Source organism: Doryrhamphus excisus, linkage group LG13, assembly GCF_037039965.1.
Source record: "Doryrhamphus excisus strain RoL-2023G ecotype Guam linkage group LG13, RoL_Dexc_Guam_v1.1, whole genome shotgun sequence".
NCBI classification, from domain to species: Eukaryota; Metazoa; Chordata; class Actinopteri; order Syngnathiformes; family Syngnathidae; genus Doryrhamphus; species Doryrhamphus excisus.
This window is the reverse complement of record NC_136369.1, coordinates 1947282-1973972: the sequence shown is the minus strand read 5'-3', so window position 1 is coordinate 1973972 and position 26691 is coordinate 1947282. Positions and strand designations below refer to the sequence as shown.

Genomic DNA, 26691 nt, shown 5'->3' with positions numbered 1-26691 from the left:
GCATAAAATAAAATAGCATTAGGTAACATAGCGTAACTTTACATAGTAGAGGTGGACTGTGGACTGTTACGTGTAAAATATATAGTCTGCCCCCCCCCCCCCCCCCCGTAAATGTTGTCATATCAATGCGGCCCGCGAGTCAAAAAGTTTGCCCACCCCTGCTCTAGCGATTGGTCAGGGTAGGTGATTGAACCCCCCAACACACACACCAACGAAAATATCCATGATGAATATAACTAAATAAATAAAAGTCAGCTGCACGAATCAAAGCGCAGGTCACGTGACGCACCTCACTGCTGGGTCTGAGAAGAGGCGCGCTTGATTTGGCTACGCATGCGCACTCGTCGCCAAGGTCTGCATCAGTGTGGAGGACGTTGCAATATCAGAGCTGTCCGCCGGCTGGAGCGCGCTGCTCGGTTCCAGTTGACAGCACAGGACGTGGACGTGGACTTGGCGCGGGAAAGAGTGTCAGCGGAGATGGGGGACGAGGAGAAGAGGAAGAAGGACAAAAAGTCGTCCAAGGACGACAGAGTGACTTTGAAAAAAGAAATTGGACTTTTGAGTGCGTGCGCAATCATCATCGGTGAGTTTTTTTCTTGAAGTAGAACTATTCAAAAGGTGGAGTCTATGACTTTTTCTTGTACAAATGACACTATCATCTCCCCGGGACTCGTAAAGTCTCGTTAGATACTTTTTTTTAAACACACACTTTGAAACACGAACGCTGTGTACTATTTATTGCTTTTACGCACAACAAATGTGGTGTCTTTTACGCATCAGGCATCCGCTGGCGACGTCTGGATGCGCGAACAGAGCCAGCCGGGGGTTCTACAGTCTTTTTGTTTTGGGCGGAAACTGTTGCATCAGTAAGAGGCCATGCCGACGTGGCTGGATGTGTTTTTCATTTTTTCTCATGTACACCTTCAAGGACTGTAAACATTAGGACATTGTGCGTGTGTTCAGTCCGTCAGTTTGGAAATGTACATAAACCGTATTGAGCCATAGTGTGTGTGTGTGTGTGTGTGGATGCTTTAAGTGTGCAGGAAGTGGCTGCTTTGCTGAGAGTCGTGTTACACTGCACTGCACCACACTTCCACTACAAAGCACTACTCTCCATGACATTACAGTAGAGTCTGCACTCTACTGGACTTGGCAAAGACTCAACATAGTACACTTACTTTAGCGCCTGCCTCTGAGATGTTGCGATCCGTGGAGTTACACAACAATCACAAAACCATTAGCAGCTGAGGTTCAGGTCTGGAGACCTGATTCAGTTTTTTTTCCCTACCCATGTTCCGCAAAACGTGAACCGTTTTAGTGTAAACCGACAGAATCTGTTTCAGGTCACATTGGAGTTTGTTCGGATGTCAAATGTTTCTCATAAGAAATCATGGAAATGGTGTGTCTAGACTACGTTCCTACACTTTGGTCAAGAGCTTTGGTAGTGACTGGACAGACAAGATCGTGGGTTCAAGTGGGCCAAATGTTTCTCTGTTGGGTGGCTGGGCTCTCCCGTGGAGATAAGGTGAGCATCCCTGTCATCCGGGAGGAACTTTGAGTAGAACTGCTGCTGTGGCTCGGGATCTGGTCAGGATGCTTCCCAGACGCCGCCCTTGGGAGGTGTTCAGGGCACGTCAGACCGGGAGGGGCATTGGGGAAAACCCACGACATGTTGGAGAGACTATGTCTCTCAACTGGCCTGGGTACCCCCTTGGGATCTGCTCCTTAGTCAGAGTCTGGGCTTCCCTGTTGGCTGCTGCCCCCGGGACCTGACGTGGGATAAGATGGATGGATTTGGTCTCAGGGATATTTTATTGGGGAGCATTTATTTCCAGTGGTCTTTGAACGCACCATAGTTGAAATTGAAAAAGTGACGTCTAACTCTCAATGCTGATGATGTGTTTGAGTGCAGAGAGATGATCTCATGGCAGGCTAATTCATGCTAGCGCTGTTCTCTCTGGAAATAAACTCAGCCTCTTGTGTCAGCATTAATACCTCCAACCTGTGTCAGAAGGTTGCCTACAGCCACAGCTGCTTCTGTCAGGGTTTTCGGCCAGGTGGTTAATAGAATAGAGGTGTTATTTGGCTTTTTTCCATATTTATTTGGAATGAATTTGAATGCAGAGGCTGCCATGTTTACAGTGGCTGGTGTGATACGTCTGTATGGAATAACAGTTGGGCTAAAAGCAGGCTATTTTTAGACAGAAATGTTCAGGACGATGAGGAGCTGCGACATAACCTAAACATTCAGCACTCCGCCGCCCCCCTTTCATATCTTCATACACATTTCACATGCGTTGCCTTCACTGCCAACTGTAAACGTCAGGATGGAGCGTAATCCCTTTGAGGGTTTCTGAAAATACGTAAGAGCTCCAAAGTGGGGCAAATCAGATACAAGTTGGGCGGAGCCATGCAAACACACACACACACACACACACACTCATAATAAATTCCACAAGTTCCTCAAGTTAGAAGGGGCCGGAGGGAGACGGACCACCACACAGATCAGATTGTAATGTTCCTGCTGTTGGATGGGGGGGAGGGGGGGGGGGGGGCTACTCAGCTCCTGCAAGGGAACAATAGTGTCAGTTCACGTGCTAGCGTAGCCAATCGGAGTGTGACGTGGTAGCATTAGCATCTCTGCTCAATTACTGTAAGGACGTGATGCTTGTCTGGTTTTTCCTGCCCCGTTAGGCTGTACATGTGTGCCGTCTTCCTTTATAAAAATAGATGCCAGGGAGGTGACTTTAGCTGCCAGACGGAGTGCAGGCGGCATGCACAGTCATGCTACTTCGCAGCGCTAGCAGCCTACTCACATGCTGCAAATGCTTGGAAATTGGCAATGGTTGAAGGGTCACAGAGCTAAAACTGAGCTAAACTTGATGACTTTATTCTGGAAATCCGTTGTATAGGCATTGCCAATGAAAATGGGGGACTTATGTGACCTTTGGTCTTGAGCAAAAGTAATATTACAATTTTTTTTCTCGTAAATAAATATAAATGTACAAATTTATTCTCAGAAATGTACGAATTTACTCTCCAAATCTCAGATTCTTTTTTTCAGTCCGGAACTAAAAGTCGTCTGCCAGTGGTGTGAAGTAGCATGACTCCGTCTGGCAGCTAAAGCCTCCTCCCTGGCATCTATTTTTATAAAGGAAGACGGTGTACAGCCTGATGGGGCAGGAAAGAACAGACAAGCATCAAGTCCTTTCAGTCATTGTCCTGGGCTGCAGAGCAGTTATGCTAATGCTAGCGTGTCACACTCCCAAATGCTCTCTAAAAAGCCGCATGGCATAATAATCGCTAGTAATGGTACAAATATGATGAATGAAGTAGAGCTGGGTGATACATCGATATTTTTTAAATATCGCAATTTCTTTTCAGCACAATACAAAAAACAAGCATATGGTTCATTAGGATATAGACTGGTTTTGATGCGGATGTGTCATGTTTCAAGATGGCGCCAGCAAGCTAGTTACAGCAGCTGCAAATCTTCTATGGCGTTTTTTATCGTGCTTTATTTATGATTTTTGGTGCTATAGCAACCAAAAGTGTGTAGCTATGGATGTTCATCTTGTTACGTTGGGAGCAGCTGTTAGCTTTGTGCACCACTTTGCTATGCCGAGCGATGGGAGATCCCAGCGGAGATACGGAGGAGGAGAGGCTGCAAGTGGAAAAGACGGTGTAAAGGTTAGTGTACAAAGACGGTATTAGCCATGTTTACCGTCTCTCGTCATTTTATTGGAATCAAAGACTCAGAGAGTCCTATAGAGCAGCTTCACATGATAACCCACACAGAAAGCTTTCTAGATCTTCCAGAATCTGTACCTATTCCAGCTGTATTTCTTTGGATTTTCAAAACGGTCACGCCCACTGGCGCTGGGATTGGTCCACTCATCTTGTACAGCTTGTATTCGGGGACGCCCATATAAGGAAGTCTGGCTCTCTGTGGCATTTTGTTGCATTTCTCTGGTTTCAGTTTCAAGTTTCAAGCGGGCGTATGACAATAATAGAGAACCACTGCTTTAGAGACACTTTCCCAAGCTACTGAAGGTGTCTCCAAACTTTTGACTACATATACTACCAAGTGGATACATTCAGCAAAGTTATGAAAACATTCAGCAAAGCATATTCCAAACCAAACATACCACGGCTGCTGCAGCTTTCCAGAAGTAGGACAAAGTAGTTAAACCACTATTTCCCCTCAGGCAGGTAGGTGGCTGAGGGATTCAAGTGTGGGTGTGTGTGGTGGGTTTCCATTGGTGCCTAAAGCTGGTCTATACTGGTTTCGGATGTTGTCACACACACGCCAGTTAAACATAAAGAGCCTGTTACGAGAGCCCCAAGGTGGGCTTCCTCAATGTGAGCCCTCCGTATGAGCTATGCTGCTGGTTTTTAAAGGCGGAGACGGTGGAGGCAGCGGAGGCGGAAGCAGTGGCTGGTCAGTATGGCTCGCTAGTGGAGCCAAACTTTATGACATAACCAAGACACCCTGAGCATTATGTAAGCAGCTCGCCTCCACAATGGAAGGTGACAGTGAGGAATGTTCATGCTCGCTCATGCTGCATCATTAGTGGACGCGCACAGCTGATAATGTGTGTGGTGAGGCGGCCATTGCGTGCTTGGCATTGGATGGTGGGCTCCTACTGGTTAGTGAATATCTTCCAAGATAGTTGTCTCATTTGCATAATTGGCCATGATGCATTAAAAACAAAAAAAAACAAAAAAATATGTTTAGAAATACAAGTGAATAGTTTTCGATTGTGACAAGCTGGATTTTAGATGCCCACAGCAGGACCGTGCTTTCATGTCAGTATTTTTGTCGCCTTTTTGAAAAATAGTATCAACTAATAAGTAGAAGTAACAATTAGTAGAGTGTCCCCCTAATAAATGTCGGTGTCTGTGCTATGCCTTCTTATGTCTGACGCTGAAGATTTTCTTTCAGCTTTTCAATCGACTATTTCATGTCTTCATGCATCGCACCATATGTTCACCAGAACCACCTGGGATCTCGTTTTCCCAGTTTGGCAACAGTCCCCCTTCAGCGCAAATGAAAACGAGCTTATCCACTTTTGGAAACAAGGCGGGTGTCCTAAAACTGCAGCTTTTTTTTAGCATATTTTCCTCGCATCAGCATTAATACGGCAGATGCAATGCAATTTGACCAGAATGAGACCCGCAACTCACTCTCCAGCTCTTCAGGACTCAGCAAGAAGGAATGCAGTCTGACGAGTTGCATGCTTACATGACTGAGAGAATTATGGACATATTTCTCTGGAGGTCTCTGGTCTGGTGTCTTTGATCCATGTAGAGTACCTAGTACTCTAGGGCTACTACTTGTAGACACAGGGGTAAACTTTCATTTCTCTTTGTACAATCTGCACTACAATGGCCCCTTTAGGGATAATTGTTGGTTACTGTTACCATGGTACTGGGTCCAATTATCAAGTCTCAGGGGTACAAGAAGAGTTCCTTGGAGGGTAACAGCGCTTTGACAAAACACTGTAGCCCTGATGGTGCATAACAAAAACACAGCATGGAACGGTTCATAGACACGCTATGTAACGTATTAGGGTATTAGGGTATCTGTCCATTGTTGATCAATCGCGTCTTGAGAGGGAGGGAGTGCACCACCCGACTGCCAACTAGTGATCCACACGGAAACTGCGTTCTGGTGGACCTGAAAATGGCATCATGTCTGTATAGACGGCAGGACCACTGGTATACAGAAAAGATGGCGTCACAGGTCCTTGACCAAGCCATCATAATACCTGAATATTTCGATGGACACGACTCACCTACTTGACATTTTCCTGATATGTTAGTTGTCTTATTCTCCAAAATGACTCGTAGAAAGCCGACTTTGTCGGAAGTCTAGATGAGCCTTGGAAACCGGGGGACGACGAACTTATGCGCATGCTTTGTTTCTTCTTCTACAGTTTGGTTGTGTCACATGGTTCCGTCTCCGTACGTACGTAGGTGTTCATTGCGTCTTTACCTGCTGATCTTTCCGTCTGGATGCAACTACTAATCCAGCACAGTGTGTATGCAAATCCCAAGAACATTCCCTGGAGCCTATCCCAGCTGTCTTTGGGTGAGAGGCTGGGGTACACCCTGGACTGGTGGCCAGCCAATCACAGACAAACTATCATTCACACTCACATTCATACTATGGACAATTTGGAGTCACCGACGAACCTAACATGCATGTTCTTGGTCCAAGCGGAGATTCGGACCCAGGTCAATATATTGAGGCCAGCAAAATGATTGACTTCATTTTTTTAATCGTGTGATTAATTGGTTTATTGATTATCATGACAGGACTATGTATAAGAGTCAAGTATGACTGTCAACTCAGCGTCCACGGCGTGAGGTTTACCATACATCCTCTCAGCCCCACTGACTGGCACACTAAACCGTGCAAACGTACTGAATACTGCAGTCCCATGCACTCCCAACTTGTAATTTGTTTGTCCCGCCCAACTTCGCTCGGCTCATATTGACGAGAACATCTTACATGGCAGTCAATGAAAGGGGGCGTGAGAAACGGTATTTGTCTCCACAGCGTCCAGAAATCCCCACAAAAAGTGTCCAGTAGGTGGAGCAAGCCTGGTCTTGTCTTCATTCAGTCGGAGCGCCCCGATGTGGAATGATTTCATCCCATTTACAAGAACGATGGGAGCCGAGGAAAGAAAGAAGGCCGGGGTCATAAATTGAAGTCACAATGGTGAAAATGCACCCCCACTGGTTTTCGGGGGAAACTCCATTACTATGCTGAAAGCAAAACATCTCTTTCCACTTCCTGTTGAGCAGCAGGACCTCCTTGGCCTGGCAGCGGCTCCTGGCTACCGGGGGCCACATACTGAAATATTGAGGCATGCGGGGGCCTCTTTTACGTTTTTGAAAGCAACCTGAATCTCAGCTTCGTGTTACTGGTGACAGCACAATATTAGTATGAACTTTTTTTTTACAAGTTTACAAATATTTCATTGTAATATTATGATAGTGTTGTTTTTTTACTGTTTTATTATATTAGAGTACATTTAACTTTTAACCCAAAATTCCATCTTTTTTTTTAGTTTTGTTTGCTTTTGACTTTTTTATGCTATTTTTTCTATTCATATTTTGACTTTAGTCTCTTGAAATGTTTTTAAATGTTTTTAAAATTACTGCTCTTTTTCCCATTTTTGTGCATAGTAAAAAAAAAAAAAAGCCACTTTTGGCCCCCAGCCCGCACTTTGGACACCCCCTATCGATATCAGAGGTTGGAGTGTTTTTGTTGTCTGTGAATTTGAATTCCTCGCCTTTTGTGATGTGCGGATCGATACTGAAAGGTCGATACGCTTTGAAATCAACTCTGAAATGAAAAATGTGGATATTTTTGATACTTCAGTCATTTGAGCTCATGTTTGTGTGTTGAAACGATGAGCGATCATAAACAGAGCCCTGCGTGAATTGATTTAAATAAATAATTGATGGAATTCATTCATCTTTATGCTATGATCTGAAATACACAACTTGATCAAATTTACCAGAGACATGAGGCCAATTTTCACAAAGTACTGGATTGGTATCGCCGATACCAGCCCCAATTTTACTCTGTACTGGATCGGAAACTAAATCAGTGATGCTGCACATCAGTACTCGTCTTTGTGAGCCATTCTGGACTGTGAACACGCTTCCAGTTTTCTGGCAAAACCTTGGGAAAGGCAATTTTCTGTTGGCAGTGCTCAGTGCGGGAGTCTGGGCAAAATACAAAAAACCTCCAAAGTCTTGCAGAAAGTCTTCAAAGAAGAGTTGAGGCTACTTCACCATACCGATCTAGAGCATCCCGAACAACCATCACCTCATAATGCAAAGCCCCTCCACAATAAATCCCCAAAGCAAACACGATGGAATAGTTGAAGCTGCTTTCCGTTTCTCTCCTCAGGGAACATCATCGGCTCGGGCATCTTCGTGTCCCCTAAGGGAGTCCTGGAGCATGCTGGCTCGGTGGGGCTGTCGCTCATCGTGTGGGTCTGCGGGGGCGGGATCTGCGTCCTGGGGTCCATGTGCTACGCCGAGCTGGGCGTCACCATACCCAAGTCCGGAGGAGACTACTCGTATGTGACGGAGATCTTCGGGGGCCTTGTAGGGTAAGAAGTGCCACAGTACCTATTGTGTACTTTTGTAGTTCACAACTGACTACTTGATTTGAGAATTCCCCTTTGGTCATAAGTTCATGCATAACTCTATTGCCCGTATCCTTCTTTCTCCCTGGCTTCCTTTTTTATCCATTTTATCGTCCAACATACGTATGCAGGAATGCGTTGCACAATATGAGCTTGTGCTCAGTCAAATAGAATTGGCAGTACTTGATTCGTGTTTCGTGATTGGGAAAGAATCTGTTAGCAATATCGACCGATATCACATTTTTATACTGATATCGGACATCCCGAGTAGAAACGGTATGACTTTAGTGGTTTTGAAACGCTGCCTCTTTCATACCGTGGTATAACTTGAAAGCGGCAACCAGGCTATGACTCTCTCCAGTTATGGGCTTTTAACCTTTTTTAATAACAACTAACGTAACATTGGGATGCCAAAAAAGCCAAAGAAAAATGGAAACTCATGTCGCTACATGGATGCTGACTGAACCGAGAAGATGGTGGTTCTGACCTTAACAACATATTTGTCCCAAAATCTTCCTAAATGGTATAACTCCACTTGAGGGGTTTCATCAGTTGTTTGTGACAATGTTTGTCTTGTACTAGAAATAATTTTGAAATTTCTGCTTCCATATTCATCCATATCCTCAAATGCGTTTGACTCTTTTTGCAGTGTTTGCATTTGAAAACCTCATGGACTAAGCCGTCTGTTCCTCACCGCAGCTTCCTGTTGCTATGGAGCGCCGTGCTCATCATGTATCCCACCACCCTGGCCGTCATCGCCCTCACCTTCGCCAACTATGTCCTGCAGCCCGTCTTCCAGAACTGCCTGCCTCCCTACGTGGCCACCAGACTCCTGGCCACCATCTGCGTGCGTGAGTCCCACAGAGCTGGGTTAGACACCTTGGGCACCCGGGGTTGGCTAAATATCAGCTGTCAGTCAAATGTTTCTAATAGCCGGGCTGGGTTCACGGAAGAAGACTGTTAAGTTGGGGAAACAGGATGACAGATGTCCACTCACCAGCGTGGATTTAAAGGCTCCTGCAGGGCACGTCGTCATAAAGCTGGCGGCCTAGTATGTCTGAGCTCTGACCCGAGGAGGGCGGCCCATGCAAGCGCCTTCATGAGAATCACAGAGTGTCCGCCGCGGCACGAAAAAGGTCAGGGAGATGTTTTAAGCACAGCAAAGGATTTAAGTGCCAAAACATTCCAAGTCAGAAAGTAAGTGGCTAAGACTGGATTTAGCTGATTCACCACGAGGCCTTCATGCGGCATCCAGCCGGTATGCTTTTGGACGGCTTCCATGAAAGCTCCCCAGTCATGTGTGGTCCTGGAACTGGTCTATGTGCCCCAAACGCAAAACATCTCACCAGTTTGCTCCACTTTTCACACAAGAGGTGCTGAAACACTTTTACATTTGTGTCTTTTTGTGTCGCTATGAAGGATAATCCTCCCCCCTGGAGAGGGATAATTGTCCACACTTACGCCCACCACTTTGGAAAAGGGCAGGCTTCACTGCACATCTTGAAATAACACTACTACCACCTATCCGTCAGTCAACTACAGACTGCTAGCCATGCGAACACCCGGCAACTATATTACACTAAATAAATATCTTCTAAATGCATTATAGTTCTCATTTTCTTCATTCTGACATTTTTGGACATTTGGACAAATAATATACAATTTGCTTATGCAAGCATATGTTTTGACATTCATTCATTTTCTACCGCTTATCCTCACGAGGGTCACAGGGGTGCTGGAGCCTATCCCAGCTGTCTTCGGGCGAGGCGGGGTACACCCTGGACTGGTGGCCAGCCAATCACAGGGCACATATAGACAAACAACCATTCACACTCACATTCATACCTATGGACAATTTGGAGTGGCTAATTAACCTAGCATGTTTTTGGAATGGGGGAGTAAACCGGAGTACCCGGAGAAAACCCACACATGCACGAGGAGAACATGCAAACTCCACACAGAGATGGCCGAGGGTGGAACTGAACCTGAGTCTCCTAGCTGTGAGGTCTGCGCGCTAACCACTCTACCGCCATGCAGCCTAGTTTTGACTAATAACTAGAAAAGGTGATGTAGCGAGGGATAACTATGAATAATTTATGGCGGTGTGTATGTAAAAACAAAACATGGGACCACAAAGTGTAGCACGAGGACCACCTGTATCTGTATTCATCTTCGTTATTCTGAAAGTAGCACCAAAACGCATTTGTTTTGGTGCTACATTCAGAATGACGAAGATGAATACAGATACAGGTTACGCCAACACGCCTCCCAGGGACTATTTGATTAATGAACAGTGTTCCAGGATTGTGAGAAAAAACAATAAATATTGGTTAAGTTCGGATGAAGCCAGACTTTTGTTGACAGTATGCTAGCTGTGAGGCTGCACAGGGAGGTCAGGCCAGGAAAGACAAAATGAATACCAAACAGCTGACAGGCATCAGGAGGTCATGTGGCCGTCACATGCTAATCCAGAAGAAGCATCCACGAGATAGCATATTGTCATGGCAAAGGTGGACACCCTGCTTAAATTGAAAAGAAGTCCAGGACATGTGTTCCCACAGAGGAAGGAAGTGAGGACAGAGGACAGTTCATGTGTGTCAGGCCAGGTTAGTGTTGTCGCAACGCGTACAGGAACTATTTTTGGTCGCATAATGTTACAACCGCAGCCTCATTAGGCCGGGGGCCCACTTTATGCGGAGTGCGTGTGTGTCATGCACAGCCTAACATATTTATACACTTGCATGTCAGTTAAGAATGTTCAAATATGACCTATGCAGGTATTGAGCTTGGTGATGGTGACATCTAATATTTCCAGCCTCCGATCGAGCTGTCGGTCATATACTATTATCAGCATCATAAAGCCTGCAGTAAATATAAGCTGCATAAAAAGGTGGAGCAGCACCAAGAGTGAGTCAGCAGCAGCCTGAGCTTGTGTACATGTTTATATGCGTGTGTGTGTGTGTGTGTGTGAGTGTGAACCAGATCGGTCCAGCTGTGGGCTGCTTGTGTTCTTCTAAGAATAGGAACACTGGAGACCCACCGAGTCATGCGGCAGGTCTGACTATTTCATTTATTCCTTAAAGGAAAACTGCACTTTTTCACGCAATTTTGCCCATCATCCACAATGAGCAGACATGAACACACATCCTCTTCTTTTCTGCGCGTTCTTAAGCTAGAAAAACTGCTAAAAAAGTGCCTAATGGGACACACCGCCTCCAAAAAAACCCAATATGGTTTTATATGCATACTGCGACCATGTGCAAACAGGTACATTCATGCTTACATGTGGTACTTACAATATTTTGGCGTATTTTGGTCCTTTTAAGCATTACCGGAACTTCCTTTCTGGGCGCACTGAACATAGAAACACTACACCGAGCATCAACCCTTCAGTAGTAGACTGAGACATTGTGAGGATCGGCGAAACAATGTAAATAATGATGATGTCATTGTAGCCTGGTTAATGTGAACGTCACAGTACATGTATTATTCCAGAAGGCTTTATAGGTTGAATATGTGGTCGGTCTTTTTATCTGCTTTTATATCTTTAGAACGCACAGAAAAGAGAAAGACATATGTGTCACATTAGGATTGCGGATGATGGCTAAAACACAAAAAAAAAAGCAGAAAAAATATGCACGATTGGTGATGAAAAACACAAAGCGAACCTGCTTAATTAGACCTTTTCATACAGGAAGTGGCTCTTGTGGCCATGCATCCAGCAGGCTGGTTACTGAAGTGGCAGGAGGTGTTACTAAAGTCAAAGCCCCCCCCCTCCATGAAATGTGTTCTGACTCTGGTCAGAACGTGTTTGGCGTCAAAGCCGTGATGAGTTTAGTATTCCGCTGCGGAGGTCGCCCTCAATGGAGGCGGTGGCGGCGGGGACACAGATTTACCTGCGCTGTCACGTTCAAGGACACCCGGCGCCTCCCTCCTGTCAGCGTTGGAGGGTGAGGAGGGGGCGGTTTGAAGTGGGGGAACACTTCAGCAATACTGGAGAGAAAACGCATTCGTGTGGGGGGCGGGGGGCTGTGGGGGGCCAGGGGGGCTTCATCAGCCGCTGCCAAACATTCACAGCGGAAGCAGTTTGTCCACGTTTGAGTGGTGGGAGGAAAACTTTTGCCCTGTGATGGATGCGCCACAACACCCCCTTGTGAGAAAGGGCCCACAAAACACAACATGAAGCGCCTTAAAATCAGCAGCTTTCTTGCTTTGGACGAAAAGATCGAAGAAAATCGTCTGAGGTGTATTGACTGACACAACACTGCCAAAAAACAAAACAGAAACCTTTGACCTCGGCGTCATTTTATGCTGAATAGGCTGAAAATATCAATAGTTGACTTACTTGCAACACAAGGCTAAATGATAAAAATGATAAAAAACCTCAGCTGTCAAAGACATGAGATGTTAAATATCAATAAAAATGTGTGTGTGTGTGTCAGTGTTCCTGACGTGGGTGAACTGCTCCAGTGTGCGTTGGGCCACCAGGATCCAGGATGTGTTCACCATCGGAAAGCTGCTGGCTCTGGGTCTCATCATCGTGGTTGGACTGGTCCAAATCGGCCGAGGTAAAGAGACACACACGCGTCATCAGAACCTTTTACCGAGCGGTACGGTTGGGTTCACTCTGGGACGGTATGAACGTCATGCTGTTGCCATGCTCTGTTGCACCGCTGTTTCAACGTAACTATTCCGTAGGGTGTCGTGAGACCGTGATCATTTTGCCGGACTCCATACATTGCCACGTGCACGTGTGTCTGGCTTCCTCGTCTCTCGCCTCCATGCAGGAAGTGACAGAGTTCAGAGTGAGACCTCTTTGTCGCTTTGCAACTGTGGGGGAGGCGGGGCCACTAGCATACACAAACAGCGAAAGAGTGGAGCCTAGTGAGAGCAATGCAAGGTTAACATAGTAAAAATTAGGAGGGAAAAATATGCTTGCAAAGCCAATACATCCATTATCGTGACAGGCCTACTGACGTATGAATATCGTTTTCGTCCAATTTACATTTTACACTTATATTTTTACTTTTTTACTCTGCTCTCACTTGAGTGATTACGTGTGAAACTGTTTTTTTTACTTTTATTTGCGTAAAATGATTTAAATGTAAGGTTACTCTTATTTGAGTCAGGGTTCGGGTTCAGGCTAGTGTTAGAGGATTAGTGCTAGGGCGAGGTTTAGGGTTAGAGGGTTAGGCTTAGAGGGCTAGGATTAGGGCAAAGTTTAGGGTTAGAAGGTTAGGGTTAGAGGGCTAGGGTCAGAGGGCTAAGGTTAGGGCTAGGGTAAGGGTCAGAGGGGTAGGGCTGGGGTTAGAGGATTAGAGGGTTAGGGCTAGGGTTAGAGGGTTAGGGTTGGGTTAGAGGGTTAGGGCCGGGGTTAGGGTTAGAGTTGGGTTAAAGGGTTAGGGCTGGGGTTAGGGTTACAGGATTAGAGGGCTAGGGTTGGGTTAGATCTGGGGTTGGGTTCGAAGGTTAGTGCTAGGTTTAGGGATAGCGTCAGAGAGGTACGGCGAGGGTTACAGGATTACAGGACTAGGGTTGGGTTAGAGGGTTAGGGCTGGGGTTAGGGTTAGAAGGTTAGGGCTACGTTTAGGGTTAGAGGGGTACAGCTAGGGTTAGGGTTACAGGATTAGAGCGCTAGGCTAGGTTTGCGTTAGAGGGTTAGGGCTCGAAGGTTAGGGCTAGGTTTAGGGTCAGAAGGGTACGGCTCGGGTTAGGGTTATGTTTCGGCCCCCTGGGCCTTCCTCAGGAAAGCATACCTCTTTTATGTGTCTTGCCAAAGGACACCTACTAACTAAGGAAGACCTGAACCAACCATCCTTTTAACTCTCCTCTTTATTCTTTTAAACAATCTCGATTGTAAATAAAAGTTCATTTTTGCAGTCATATGCTTTTTATTGTACTTTTCTTAAAATTAATGTTAAATCCTCGTCTCATCCCGTGGACCCGATCTCGTGAGTGGTATGTCTCGTGACACCCCAATTATTTTGGAGGTGTTGCCTGGTCTTGTTGGACCTTATGTTCTTGTCACCGGTGTCCAGGCTACTATGATGCCCTGGTGCCCAGCGCGGCCTTTGAGTTCCATCAGGAGCCGTCTGTGGGCCAGATCGCCTTGGCCTTCCTGCAGGCTTCCTTCGCTTACAGCGGCTGGAATTTCCTCAACTACGTCACAGAGGAAGTCGTGGAGCCGCGCAAGTACGTTCTCATGTGTTTCACGTGACCTGCATACCATAACCATAGTCACCGTGTCTTCCATCTCCGTTGAATTAGGAACCTGCCCCGTGCCATTTACATCTCCATTCCCTTGGTGACCCTGGTGTACACCATGACCAACATCGCTTACTTCTCCTCCATGACCCCGGATGAGCTGCTGGCGTCCAACGCAGTGGCGGTGGTAAGGCGGCCATGAAATTAAAGTGGATGGGTCACATGAGTCCAGTCTGTGCTTTGACTAATTGGAAGCACAAAGCATACGAGTCACAGGAGTTGTCAGCACTAATTCCAAGGAGGTCACTCCCTTCATGAGGACCAATGAACGCTAAAATGCTTCAAACAGACACAAAGGCCCGGTTCGTTGCTGTGTGGTTTGGATCTCTAAAAGGTCATGAAACTTGCTATTTTTGACAATGCTTTTAGGGTGGCAGTGGCAGGTCGCCCAGAAGTCGTAGAGTTGGCAGTTCCAAGCGCCTTCCTCCATAACCGTCACTGCGGTCCATCCAACTGGTCATTTCAACATGATTTTAAATAAAGTGGGGGCCATATACACATATAGTGCTATATGTGGTACCCATTATGTCACTGTATGGTCATATCACCTCAACAAAATATACAATAAAAATAAAAAAAATAAAATTAAAATAAAAATCACCTGACAAAAATAAAATAAAATCTTAAACTATATTAGGAAAGCAGGAAGTGAACAAATGTAACAGTTACTGATTGTTAAAGTACCAGATGGAGGGGTAGGATTTAATAAGCTTTGCTTCTTCCTACTCCTTTTGGACATGTGGAACTGGGAACTGATTATGGGATGCATTCAATTGTAATCTGATGCATGTTCAAATGAAATAAAACCATTACCATTACTATTACCATAGCTCGAGGCGGGTTAAAGGCGTTAGCATGAAAGATATCTTCAAAAGTGAGCATTGGAGCATCTTGTCTCTCAAAAGTAGAGCAAAAAAGTGAGGAAGGTGATTTTTTATCATGTTTGGTGCTCGTGTACTGTCTTTAAAGGGGACCTATTATGCTTTTTCCACTTTTCTGACTTATAATGTAGATAGAATGTTGTATCCTCGTGTTAAACCATGCCAAAGTTTCAGATAATGAGGTTTGCGCATTTGGAAGTGAGCCCTAAAGCTCAATCAAGTAAACGTATTGTGATCCATGCGCTGCTTTCAGACTTTTGGGGAAAAGCTACTGGGAATGTTCTCCTGGGTGATGCCCATCTCTGTCGCGCTGTCCACCTTTGGAGGAATCAATGGGTATCTGTTTACGTCCTCCAGGTAAAGGCTAGCAATAACGCTGTCTTTCTACCTAGCTCAGGATAATTGTGCTACATTTTTGCCTCTGTCTGTGTAGATTGTGTTTCTCGGGCGCCAGAGAAGGTCACCTGCCTTACCTGCTGGCTATGATTCACCTGAAGAGCTGCACCCCCATCCCCGCCTTGCTGGTCTGCGTGAGTAACAGCACCACCTGTAACAGAAATCCAATGATTGGACACTGCATCGTGCTCTGACATCATTTATTACGTCTCCCCTACGACCTGCAGTGCTTTGCCACCATCGTCATCTTGTGCATCGGGGAGACGCACAACTTGATCAATTATGTCTCCTTCATTAACTATCTGTCCTACGGGGTCACCATCGCCGGCCTCCTCTACCTCCGCAAGAAGAAACCCAACTTGATGCGTCCCATCAAGGTACAGCAATAAATATCTACTATTTTTCCTCTTTTACTACAAACCCCTCATCAGTTCAGGTGACTATTGATATGGGGCGCCATCTGCTGTCCTAAAAGGCAATTACATGACATATTTGCCCATTTACTTTGTCACTGCATCAAACAGATCAGTGTGTGGATGAAAAATCGATCCACTGAACCTTTTTTTCCCCTGCAGGTGAACCTGCTGATCCCAATCAGCTACATGGTGTTCTGGGCCGTGTTGCTCTGCTTCAGTCTGTACTCGGAACCGGTGGTTTGCGGCCTGGGGATGGTCATCATGCTGACCGGCGTCCCCGTCTACTTTGTGGGCGTTTGGTGGAAAAACAAACCCAAATGGATTCACAGGCTAACAGGTGACTGCTTTTGTGTTGTTGGATGTGACCATATTTCAGTCCTAGTGTGCTAATGCTTCTGTTGTGCGGCAGAGAAAATCACCTTCATGGGCCAGAAGGCGTGCTACGTCATGTTCCCTCAGGAGGACCCGGCAGAGGTTGAGCCCCTCACTTCCTCCAAAGCTACAGACTGAGCGGGACAGTCGAAGAGGAACAAGCAGCAACCTTCAATTGCCCCCCTCTAAGGACTTCCACACACATGGACATGCATACCTGTGGGAGAAGAAGCATCCTTCCGAGCAGCCACTCCCGACCTCCATCCATTTGATCCAAGTCCAAGGCCTGACCTCCGGTCCCCGAGCCAAGTCCTAACAGGATCAGCATCCACCGCCTGCGCATATCAGGGCTTCCAGTTTCCAGCTATGCACGCCGTAGAACTTGGCGTTTTCAAACGTTTTTACAGATGAACTGTTTATCTATGCATTTGGGCCACTGGCCCACGAAAACTGCTTTGTGGAAAATCCAAGCCAGGGTGAAGTCTTCGAGTTCGTCTTTACATTCAGTCCACACATACGTGCACGCCCATGCGACCCAACTTTGCTCTTATTGTGCCTTTTCTTTACATGACTTCAGGTTTCTCTTTGGGTAAAATGGCCTTACAGTTGGGGGGGGGCACGGTACCACCGGCTGTTTCTGCAAATGCATTTATGTGGACTGACATTTTTTTTAAAACATCTAATCAGTTGTGGACTGAGGTTTTTTTCTGCCCCTCAGGTTGACTTCCAGCAGCTATTATAATGCTAATGTGCCTTAATACGAAATGGCACGTTTGTTTAGTGTAATATTTTCTATGTAGGAACGGTTCTCATTCATTTTATGCTTAATGACTGCCAGGGCCAGATCTTGGCTCGGCTAATGTGTCCACGATAAACCTTTTACCATTCAGCTGTCATTCAGCTTCTTCTCTAATGGTGCTCAACATTTGTACATGACTTACATGCTAGATCTCACATCGGAAGAAAAATTAACCCAAAGACTTTCTGTAATCACACAATGGACTCATACATGACACCTAACAATATTTTTTGCAGCACACTGTCAATAAAGGAGTCCTCAAATGTTTTTTTCATAATTACAGCCTCTTAAACGCTGAACTGCCATCTTGGCTAGCTAGCTAGCGAGTTAGCCTTGTGTACGTTCAAGCAGCCGTGTGTTCACTTTTGAATCACAGCTACCAAGACACTACCAAAAACACTACCAAGTACAATCAGCTGTGGTGTGAAGTCACATGATTAGAAGTGATGTCCTTTAGGTTTTGCCTAATGGGAAACCCGATGACTTTTACCGTGCTCCAGCCCCTCCTGGCAGGCTGAATCGTAGCAAGGCTGAGTTTGAAAGGTGAAAGAGTCGAAGATTAGTACCCGTGCGTGCCGATTCAGTATACCTCAAGGTCTGAGCGATTCGTTCATGACTCGTTCGTGATTCGTTTACTGAATCCACCTAAAAACGTTCTCCATCGCACATTCACATTGATATGCACTAAAAGGACATTTCCGGATATTGGAACAACAGGGTCAATTCACAGGGAGAAAAAGGTTCAAAATACACAAAACTTTATTGACCGCAGGCAAAAACACAAAGAGAAGGCTGTATAAATATAGTTTTCCAAATGATCCAAACACAGTCAGAGGGAAAGCTATGACGAGACAAGTCGGCTCAGGAGTGTATGACCTTTCAGTGACATTGATCCAGTGTTGATACCTGCAAGCTAAAAAGCTAAAAAAAAACATCCAGGCCAGAAAATTGCCCTGAGTCGACACCTGCGGGCCAAATGTAATCTCAACAAGTAAACTGGTGATTTCATGACAGGGACAGCAAGACGTGTTAGTTAAGGCATTGTGGACGGAAGTCAAAGCAGCTCAACTACTTGAATAGCAAAGACGAGGCAAAAAGCACAAGATAGAATCATGTCAGACAGAAATGGCACAAGTCGTGGCAGGTAGGCATCTCTAATGGCGGCAGCAGCAGGAGGAAGGATGGCGGGGCAGCATGGCACTTTGAGCTCAGCCAGACGGAAGAAAAATACACCAGTATGGAATGTCCAATTGATGGAGAACGTTCCAGAGCAGAGGTATATGTTTGTGAGGCAGTCAGTGGAAAATGGAGGCGGGGTTTCACCATGCGTCATCAAGCAGGGTAAAAACGTATTTCATAATTACATACAAGAGTATTGGGGCCACATGGGGGGGGGGCTCAGATTTCTATGATAAAGTAATACATTTACAAGAAGAAAGTCATGAATTGATGAGAAAAGGTCGGAAAATTTACGAGAAAACAGCATGGTTCCTCATGAAGGAGGGAAACTTTCCTCTTGCTTCAGGCAAGCTTTTATTCATAACGTGGCAGCAAAACAAAACAGTTAAGCAGTTAGCATTTAGGTTAGCATGGCTAACCATGGCTAGCTGTCTCAGGCAATGCCTGTTACTAAAAACTTGCCAGTTTATTCACATAAATTGAAGGCTTTCTTCTCATACTATTATAATATTTTATTAATAACGTGGCAACAAAACAAAACAGTTGAACATTTAGCATTTAGGTTAGCATGGCTAGCTGTCTCGGGCAATGACTGTTATAAAAACTTACCAGTTTATTCTCATAAATTGAAGACTTTCTTGTAATATTAAGATTTTTTTGTCAAATACTCACAATTTTATTCTCATAAACTTTATTTTCAAAATCTCAGATTATTTTAATATGCCGTCGTAACAGGCATCGCCTGGGACAGGTATGACAAGCGGGGACTTGTGTGACCTTAAACCTTGGGCAAAGGTAATATGATGACTTATTTCTCATAAATGTAAAAAAATTTTATCGTAAATTTACGGGTTTATTCTCTGAATTTGATGACTTTATTTTCGAAATCAGAGTTTTTTTTCCCCCAATGTGGCTCTAATGCTCCGTTGTAAATACGAGCACGTCAAAGGCAGGAAGCATTGTTTTGACTCCTGGCAGGATTACGCCCAAAAATGTTGAGTCGCTTCGGTTTGTTCCTGGCATCAGACGGTCCATTAAACAGGAAGTAGCCTGCTAGCTTGCTACTGAAAATAACAAAAATGACAATGGGACTGTTCCCCGCATTGCGAACGGTGGTGTTGACGTCACCAAGAACCAGGAAGTGGTCCGCTAACTTGCATAACCGACGCCCCCACAAACAAAGCTCTCTACGTTTTTTTAAAGTCCCTTTTGGGAATTTATTTGCCCAGAACGTCCGTCCAGTCTGAACGCTTCACGTCATTGCCATCGGAACCAGGAAGTAGCCTTCTCACTCACAGAAGTGTTCTAACTGTTCTTCCTGTCAACAAAACGATCTTATGTCATCTTTCGTGACAAAAACGGTCACTTCCCTGATGAAAAAGTTATCACATGACAAGGCAGCTGCCACAGGTTATTTATAGCCGGCTAGCAGTGCAATATCGGCGTTATCGGCCGCTATCGGCGTGGACTGAAAGGTGGCCATGGCGTCACAATCTGTTTCCACCCATAAGTCATGAGGGATGTAAAAATTGGACACGATGACCCGCTTGAACCTTGACTGATGCGACAGTATGTAAGGGGGCGGAGCCTCAAGGACACTTTATCTGGCGGCTTAGCGTGCATCAACACGACGTGGTTTCCCTCCCTGAATGGGCACCGTCGCCACATGCCGCTGTCCTGCCCTTCCTCGTCCGTCTCCTCTTCCTCTTCTCCTCCATGCTATGCTTCTCCCTGCGCCTCGTGTCCTTGCCCCGCCCCTCCCCTTCCGGAGACGTCGACGATGAAGACGACGGCGACTCACTGGACGTGATCCCCAGGGGATGGGGCTGGGAGTTGGCGGGCATCGTGGCGTGGGGGAGTGGTGAGAGCGGCCCGAGAGGAGAGTAGCGCCTAAGGGAAACCCCCTTGAGATCCAGAACCAGTTTTCTAGAAGACCGAGGCGCGGTAAGAAGAGGCGGCAGTCCTGAAGCGTCACTCTGACCAGGAGTGGAACGGTCCGGAGCCCGAGTGACAGGAGATAGCGCCACCTCTTCTGGACTGTCCTCTGATTGGTAGGAAAGAGGGGAGGCGGGACTCTCTGACGTGCACTCCTGCGGGTCCTCGCCAGCCGAGCTTCCTGGCGGGGCCTCAAAGTGGACATCACGTCCGCCAGCATCGACCTGGACCCGTCGTCTTCCTGCGGTTTGGTAGCTGTGGAGCCCCAGGGTAATGTGCGTGCCAGCAGGGGGGTCCAGCAGAGGGGCGTGGCCTCTGGCTTGGCGGAACATGCGACTCCACATGTTAGCCAACCGACGCTGTGACGACGATGAGGAGGAGCGCTGGGTCGTGTGGCGTCTGATCTGTCTGCTCATGGCCAAACGCAGGTTCTGTAACACGGATGCCTGCAGGGAGGGGGGGTCAAAGAACCATGAAGGACCGGCTGTGATGACACGTGGGAGAGATTCTGAATTGCTAGCATAGTGATTTTTACCTGGGTGGGATTGTAAGCTGGGAAATCCTCCACAGGCGGGATGAGACCCTGCGCGATGAGCTGGCCATAAGAGGGCGGAGCCTCCCGCTGAACAAACTCCGCCTCCATGCGAGTCATTTGAGTCTCAAAAGCCCTGTGGGCAGGCAGAAAGTTAAAGGGTTAAGTTAAAAGGTCTGTAGTCCATGGACCAGCTAGTTCGGGCAACCAGGCGATCAGGCTGACTCCCTAGAGGAGTCTGCTCAGATAGGACCTCTGGAAAATGGCACCTTCAAACCAAAATGGCGACTACCTGTGACTTCTACAGCACTGCTTCCTTTTCTATCAATCATGGCAATCAAGTAGTCACGTGACACTTGGTTTACGATGAGAGACGATACTGATATTGATTTGTCTTCATGTCTTTATGGCGACTCATCGGACTTTGTGCCCCCATACTCGCAATCGTTGTAATTTATTGGCACCCACCCGTCTGGGATACCAGGTTGAAGTCTGGTAGCCATCAGGCCAATCCCCTTTGAGGAGTTCCCTTATGGACCCTGGAAACCCCTAAAAATGGCACCTGTGTACTGGATTTGAATTTTGTTTCGGGGGCTGGGTGGCGCCCCGGACCCCCACAATACGTCTCTGCCAGGATACACATGCAAAGTTTGCTGAGATTTTGATAAAGTTGCAATTGAGTTTTCGGAATGATACCTGTACTCCCGACTCCGAAGCGAGTGCAGTTTGAGGGCGCAGCCAAGCGCGATGACCAGCAGGAGGCTGCAGACGAGGCTTCCGATCAGAGCGGCCGTGATCACCTTCCTGGGCACGGCCGTCAGACAGTCCCTCTCGTCGCTCCCGTCCAGGCAGTCCTCCTGCCCGTCGCAGCGCCACGTCTCGAAGATGCACAGGTTGGTCCCGCAGTGGAAGTTTCCGGGCTGGCAGTCGTAGCAGTTCTTCTCGTCCGAGCCGTCCGGGCATCTTTTCTGGTTGTTGCAGCGCTCCGAGGGAGAGTAGCACACGCCCGTGTCACCACCGCACGGGAAGTCGCCGTCCGAGCACATCGGGCAGGACTCCTCGTCACGCCCGGATGGACAGTGCCAGTATCCGTCGCAGCGCTGATGTTCAGAGTAGCAACCTTGGTCGCTCCCGCAAGGATGCTCGCTGGGAAAACAGTAACCTTTGACCTTTGTGGGGAAAGAACAACCAATATCAAGATGTTTGTTGATGTTGTAGAACTAAGGACAGCGCGAGGTGGCTTCGGAAGCCTTGGCATCACCTGGTAGGTGGCGTTGAAGCCACGCCCGGGGCTGCCAGGCTTGGCCATGTACAGCACGCTCATCTGTCCTCGGCTGGACTCCAGCAAGGCCGGCCGCCGGTTGTTGTGGTAGGACAGCACCTGCAGGAGGTGCTCGGCACGGTGCAGAAGCCCGTCGTACACGTGCAGCGAGTCCCCTGGTCCCAGCTGCAGGTCCAGCTGCAGCACGATGGGCTTGGGGTCCTGCGTGTCCAAAAACCAGGAGCACCTCAGCTCTGCCGCCTCGCTCCGGTTGACCCGGAAGAAATCCGGGGAGGCAAAAGACCCATAGAAGTTCCCCAGACGTTTCCCGCAAGTAGTATCGGGGCAGCCCAGCTCATCGGAGCCATCGGGGCAGTCGCGGACTTTGTCGCAGCGCAGGAAGGCGGGCAGGCAGCGGGTGGACTGAGCCGCGGTGCAGGTGAGGGTCCCGTGGGGGCAGAGGCCCGGCTGGGCCTCGGTGGGAGGCGGCGAGCAGCCACGTTCGTCTGTGGCGTCGCCGCACTCGTCCTGGCCGTTGCACTTCCATGAGTGAGGAAGACATTTGCCATTCCCGCACAGGAACTCGTCTGACTGACAGCTGCTCTGACCCAGGTGACCTGCACAGACCAGAACACAAGGACACCACGTCACCTGAGATGTCCTCTTTTGCTCAGCTGATCGGGTTGTGGGGGCGGCAGCCTGAGCAGAGGAGACCAGCCTTTCCTCTCCATGGCTACCATGTCCAGCTCCTTCCAGCAGATCCCGAAGCGTTCTGGGAGGAATCCTGACCAGATGCCTGAGCCACCTCATCTGGCTCCTCCCAATGCGGGAGGACCAGCGGTTCGGATGACAGTTCTTCCCACCTCATCTCTAAGGGAGAGCCAGGCCACCCTCCGGAGGAAACTCATTTGGGCTGCTGGTACCCGTGTTCTAGTCCTTTTGGTCTCCCCAAAGCTCCGGACCATAGACGAGGGTAGGAAGGTGGATGGACCAGTCAATTCAGAACTTGGCCTTTTGGCTCAGCTCCTTCTTTACCACGATGGACCGATCAATCGCCCGTCCTTCCGTCACTCTGAGACTCACACCTGAGACTTTTATTTTGACTTATCATTGGTATTCATCAGGAAGGGCATCCGGAATATTAAGTACTGAAGCCAAAATCAGTATGCGGATCAAAAGATCCGCTGCGGCTACTCCGCCCAAACTCAAGTCCACTCACGGTTGCTGTGTACAAGAAAGATGGCGTCGGATGAAGCTAACAACACTTGGATAGGAGTCTGGTCTATTCCGGGTTCAGCTCTTTAAAGCGAAATGTGTGGGCGCACCTTTGATGTAGGTCAGGTGGAATCCCTGAGCTTGTCCTGAGCTGTTGGCCTCGGAGTGAAAGTAGAGCCAAACGCGCCCCCTGCTGGAGATGAAGGGTGGAGGCCTCTTGGAGCCACACAGCCGGGACTCCCCCCTCCACACCGTAGCGGTCATAAGCAGCCAGTCTCCCCCCTCGCAACTGCCGGACTCTCCCACGTCAAAGACCCGGAAACTGGGACACAGGATGAGGACTGGTGTTGTTTCCTGACAAATAAAAGTACGTTTGTGTGTGACTGTAGGTGTGCTTACCTGATGGTGATGACCTCTCCGTGACCCCCCTGGATGTGCCAGCTGCAGTTGACTCCTGGGGGGTAGTTTACAGGCCAAGAGGGGCTGTAAATCACCCCCCTCCGTTCTGTGTGGACTTCCACCCGCTCACCGCAGCCTGCGGCTGTTACAAAACACATCAAATGGTGACAATCATAGAGGAAGGCAAACTTGTTGCCATGGCAACAGCATCACCTGTTGCCACCACAGTGTTGCTCTGGGGAACATTTGTACATGGAGGACAAAGCCAAGCACAGGAAAACACGAGAAAATAACACTTTGATGCTCTTTCACTAGAAACATGTTACAATAACGGGACGGAGTGTAACATGTCATTACAACGCTGTCCAGTAGGTGGCATCGTTATGCAGTGTAGACAAGTTATGTACCATGTTAAAGGAAAATAAAGATGTGAGAATCAAGGGATGTCCGATATTGTCCAACTCTCAATTTCCGATACCGATATCAGGCGATGCCTGTGGTGGACTGAACACATATGTCTTGTATACGGCATCCTTTTTAATATCGGTTTTCATGATAGGGGAAAAAATCTGATACTGATATCAACCCACATTTTCATGCTGGACACCCTTAACAAAAATCCAATTAAAAAATACCAAATACAAATAAAGAAAATGTATGATAAATATTAAACAAGTAAAGCTAAAATAAAAGTGGATATTTAAGCAAATGTCACACATTCCTGGCTTTAATTAAGCATTTTCAAGCATAAAAATGATGAACTGTAGTCTACTGGCCACTAGGTGTCACTAGTAACACGTCCCTTCATCGCCAAAAACAGGCTATATTTACCTCACAACTGGCACAATAAAAACATCATAATCATAACAGTCATCATCACCATCCCTTATAATAACCGTGCAATACACCATGCAATAACCGTGCAATAAATTGCTTGATGTAGTCGATAACTTCTTGATTCATATTACCTTGATTAGGAACTTTCTATGCTTTTGTGTGATTTTTGTACTCTGCTTTTGCTGCTGTAAATGTGGAATTTCACCATTGTGGTACTAATAAAGGCATATCTTATCATAATAGTAATAATAATAGTAATAATAGTCCGACTGTGAATCCCCGACATGATTTCCTGTCCGCACGTCTGGAAGATTTAAACACACATAAGCATGAGTCTTAATTTATGTCAAAAGTTTATTTTCTCAGATTAGATCGACTTTATTGGGTACTGTGAGTGTAAAAGTGACTATAGGGGTGCTGTTTCATGCATAGTGGACTCTAATATGGTACTTAGAAATCCTAAACAGGATTCCTATGATCTAACGATGGCAATATAATGTCGAAACCTGCATTGCAGAAACTCACCTTTATTACAATTAACAGTGATAAACGAGGGATGGTTGCATACTTAAAATATAGAATTAAAATAAATAGGTTAGAATATTTATATGGTTAAATGATGTTTTATAATTGCTGAATGGAGCATCAGGGAGGAAGCAGGAATTACTGCAAACTCACTGATGGATATTGACTGATGGGGGGCTTCTTCAACGCACACACACACACACAGTAAGGTGTTGGTGATGGTAACACTAGAGGGGGTGGTGTGTGTGAGTGAGTGAGAGAGACAGAGAGAGGCTGCAGTGATGTAATGCTGATAGCAGCATCACGGCGGTGAAAGGGCATCCATGTTTCCACACAGTCTGATCATTTAGCCACCACAAATCAATACAAGGGGGTGGACAAGGTGGTGACTTCAACACAAAACCCACATTTGAGTGACACGAAGGAAGGAACAGCAAATCCCATCATGCATGTCTTATTTTATTGTAATGATTCGAGCACATAAGCATTGATTTCATCCCAAAGCACACAAACATGCAAACATGCAGTGATCCTCCAACACGGTCACCAATGAAGGCTTTGTTTCTCTTACCTGCACACAGCACGGCGGGGCACAGCCACAGCAGCCCCGCCAGCAGCAGCCGCACCGTCGCCCCCATGAGCCCAAGCTTAGCCGACATACGGGCTCCTATCTCGGACACGACCTCCACACTCCCCCCGGTGTGGCTTCCAGCTGTTTCCAGCCGGTAGACATTTCTGGCGTTAAAAAGGCATTGCGTCCTTTGCAAGACGCGGACATAACACTAGCGCGAAGATAGCCATAACAGAAAGCGACACGTCCGGTTAGACGATTCACAATAAAAGTTTTTGTTTTTGAAAATACTGTACATGATGGTAGAGAAGTCAGTCGGTTTGAGTTGTGATGAATGAATATAATCACTGCCGTATTGGGTCATCTTTGCGGCGGGTCTCATCTGTCTGGGTAGTTTAAAGCAAACGTTTGAGATCGGCTGTGTGTATTGTAATTTGAAGGCAGTAGTACCAACTTCCGCTTTGTCACCCCTTGCAAGGAAGGGTCTCAGTTAACAGTATAGTTTGTAGTTTATAAGTATATCTTCGTATGAACTTCGTCCAATTATGTATTTTATGAAACGCAGAAATGTTTCCCTCACAGTTTCCTTTTTGTAGGTTTGACGACTACAACATCCGCCCCCCTTGTGGTCAAATCCACATATGTCATTCGAAAATGACTTGCAGTAATTTTTCATTTTTCGATCAACGATATTTCGTGACGTCAGTCAAAGTATAACAGTCGTAAGATCTGCCATTGCGTCAATAAACAGGTGAAAATAGTAAAAGAAAAAAAAAGGCACCGCTGGGATTCGAACCCAGGATCTCCTGTTTACTAGACAGGCGCTTTAACCAACTAAGCCACGGCGCCTGACTGCCGATAATTAGATAATTTTTGACTATAGACATGTTTGTTGGCAGGTGTAATTCAGTTTTCTGACAATCGGTTCATGTATTTAT

General features: G+C 46.8%; 2 protein-coding genes, 1 long non-coding RNA gene and 1 other non-coding gene across 4 annotated transcripts; 1 reads left to right on the top strand and 3 right to left on the bottom strand.

Moving 5' to 3' along the window:
* The first annotated feature begins 360 nt into the window (after positions 1–360).
* Positions 361–17582, top strand: slc7a10a (solute carrier family 7 member 10a). Its single transcript, XM_058089433.2, has 11 exons — positions 361–583; positions 7931–8135; positions 8871–9022; positions 12614–12739; positions 14210–14363; positions 14439–14562; positions 15570–15673; positions 15750–15846; positions 15940–16089; positions 16288–16465; positions 16538–17582. Exons 1-11 carry the CDS (start codon positions 478–480, stop codon positions 16636–16638), a joined length of 1497 nt encoding a protein of 498 aa, XP_057945416.2. The 5' UTR covers positions 361–477; the 3' UTR covers positions 16639–17582.
* Positions 13834–16886, bottom strand: LOC144901591 (uncharacterized). Its single transcript, XR_013629646.1, has 3 exons — positions 16718–16886; positions 15790–15863; positions 13834–14619 (listed from the first exon to the last, which is right to left on the bottom strand). It is a non-coding gene; the product is annotated as an uncharacterized LOC144901591 (long non-coding RNA).
* A 541-nt stretch (positions 17583–18123) lies between the features above and the next one.
* On the bottom strand, positions 18124–25983 carry lrp3 (low density lipoprotein receptor-related protein 3). The gene is made up of 7 exons (XM_058089429.2): positions 25754–25983; positions 23821–23962; positions 23532–23743; positions 22207–22823; positions 21642–22114; positions 20949–21081; positions 18124–20859 (listed from the first exon to the last, which is right to left on the bottom strand). Exons 1-7 carry the CDS (start codon positions 25839–25841, stop codon positions 20101–20103), a joined length of 2424 nt encoding a protein of 807 aa, XP_057945412.2. The 5' UTR covers positions 25842–25983; the 3' UTR covers positions 18124–20100.
* Positions 25984–26528: 545 nt separating this feature from the next.
* trnat-agu (transfer RNA threonine (anticodon AGU)) lies at positions 26529–26602 on the bottom strand. The gene has a single exon. It is a non-coding gene; the product is annotated as a tRNA-Thr (tRNA).
* Positions 26603–26691: the final 89 nt, after the last annotated feature.

Coding starts and splice junctions, on each gene's coding strand:
- slc7a10a (XM_058089433.2), top strand. CDS start 478: ATGGGGGACGAGGAGAAGAGGAAGAAGGACAAAAAGTCGTCCAAGGAC. Junction 14,364..14,438: donor GAAGTCGTGGAGCCGCGCAA/GTACGTTCTCAT, acceptor CCGTTGAATTAG/GAACCTGCCCCGTGCCATTT. Junction 14,563..15,569: donor CGTCCAACGCAGTGGCGGTG/GTAAGGCGGCCA, acceptor CGCTGCTTTCAG/ACTTTTGGGGAAAAGCTACT.
- lrp3 (XM_058089429.2), bottom strand. CDS start 25,841: ATGTCGGCTAAGCTTGGGCTCATGGGGGCGACGGTGCGGCTGCTGCTG. Junction 23,744..23,820: donor GGAGAGGTCATCACCATCAG/GTAAGCACACCT, acceptor CCTGTGTCCCAG/TTTCCGGGTCTTTGACGTGG. Junction 20,860..20,948: donor CAGCTTACAATCCCACCCAG/GTAAAAATCACT, acceptor CCCTCCCTGCAG/GCATCCGTGTTACAGAACCT.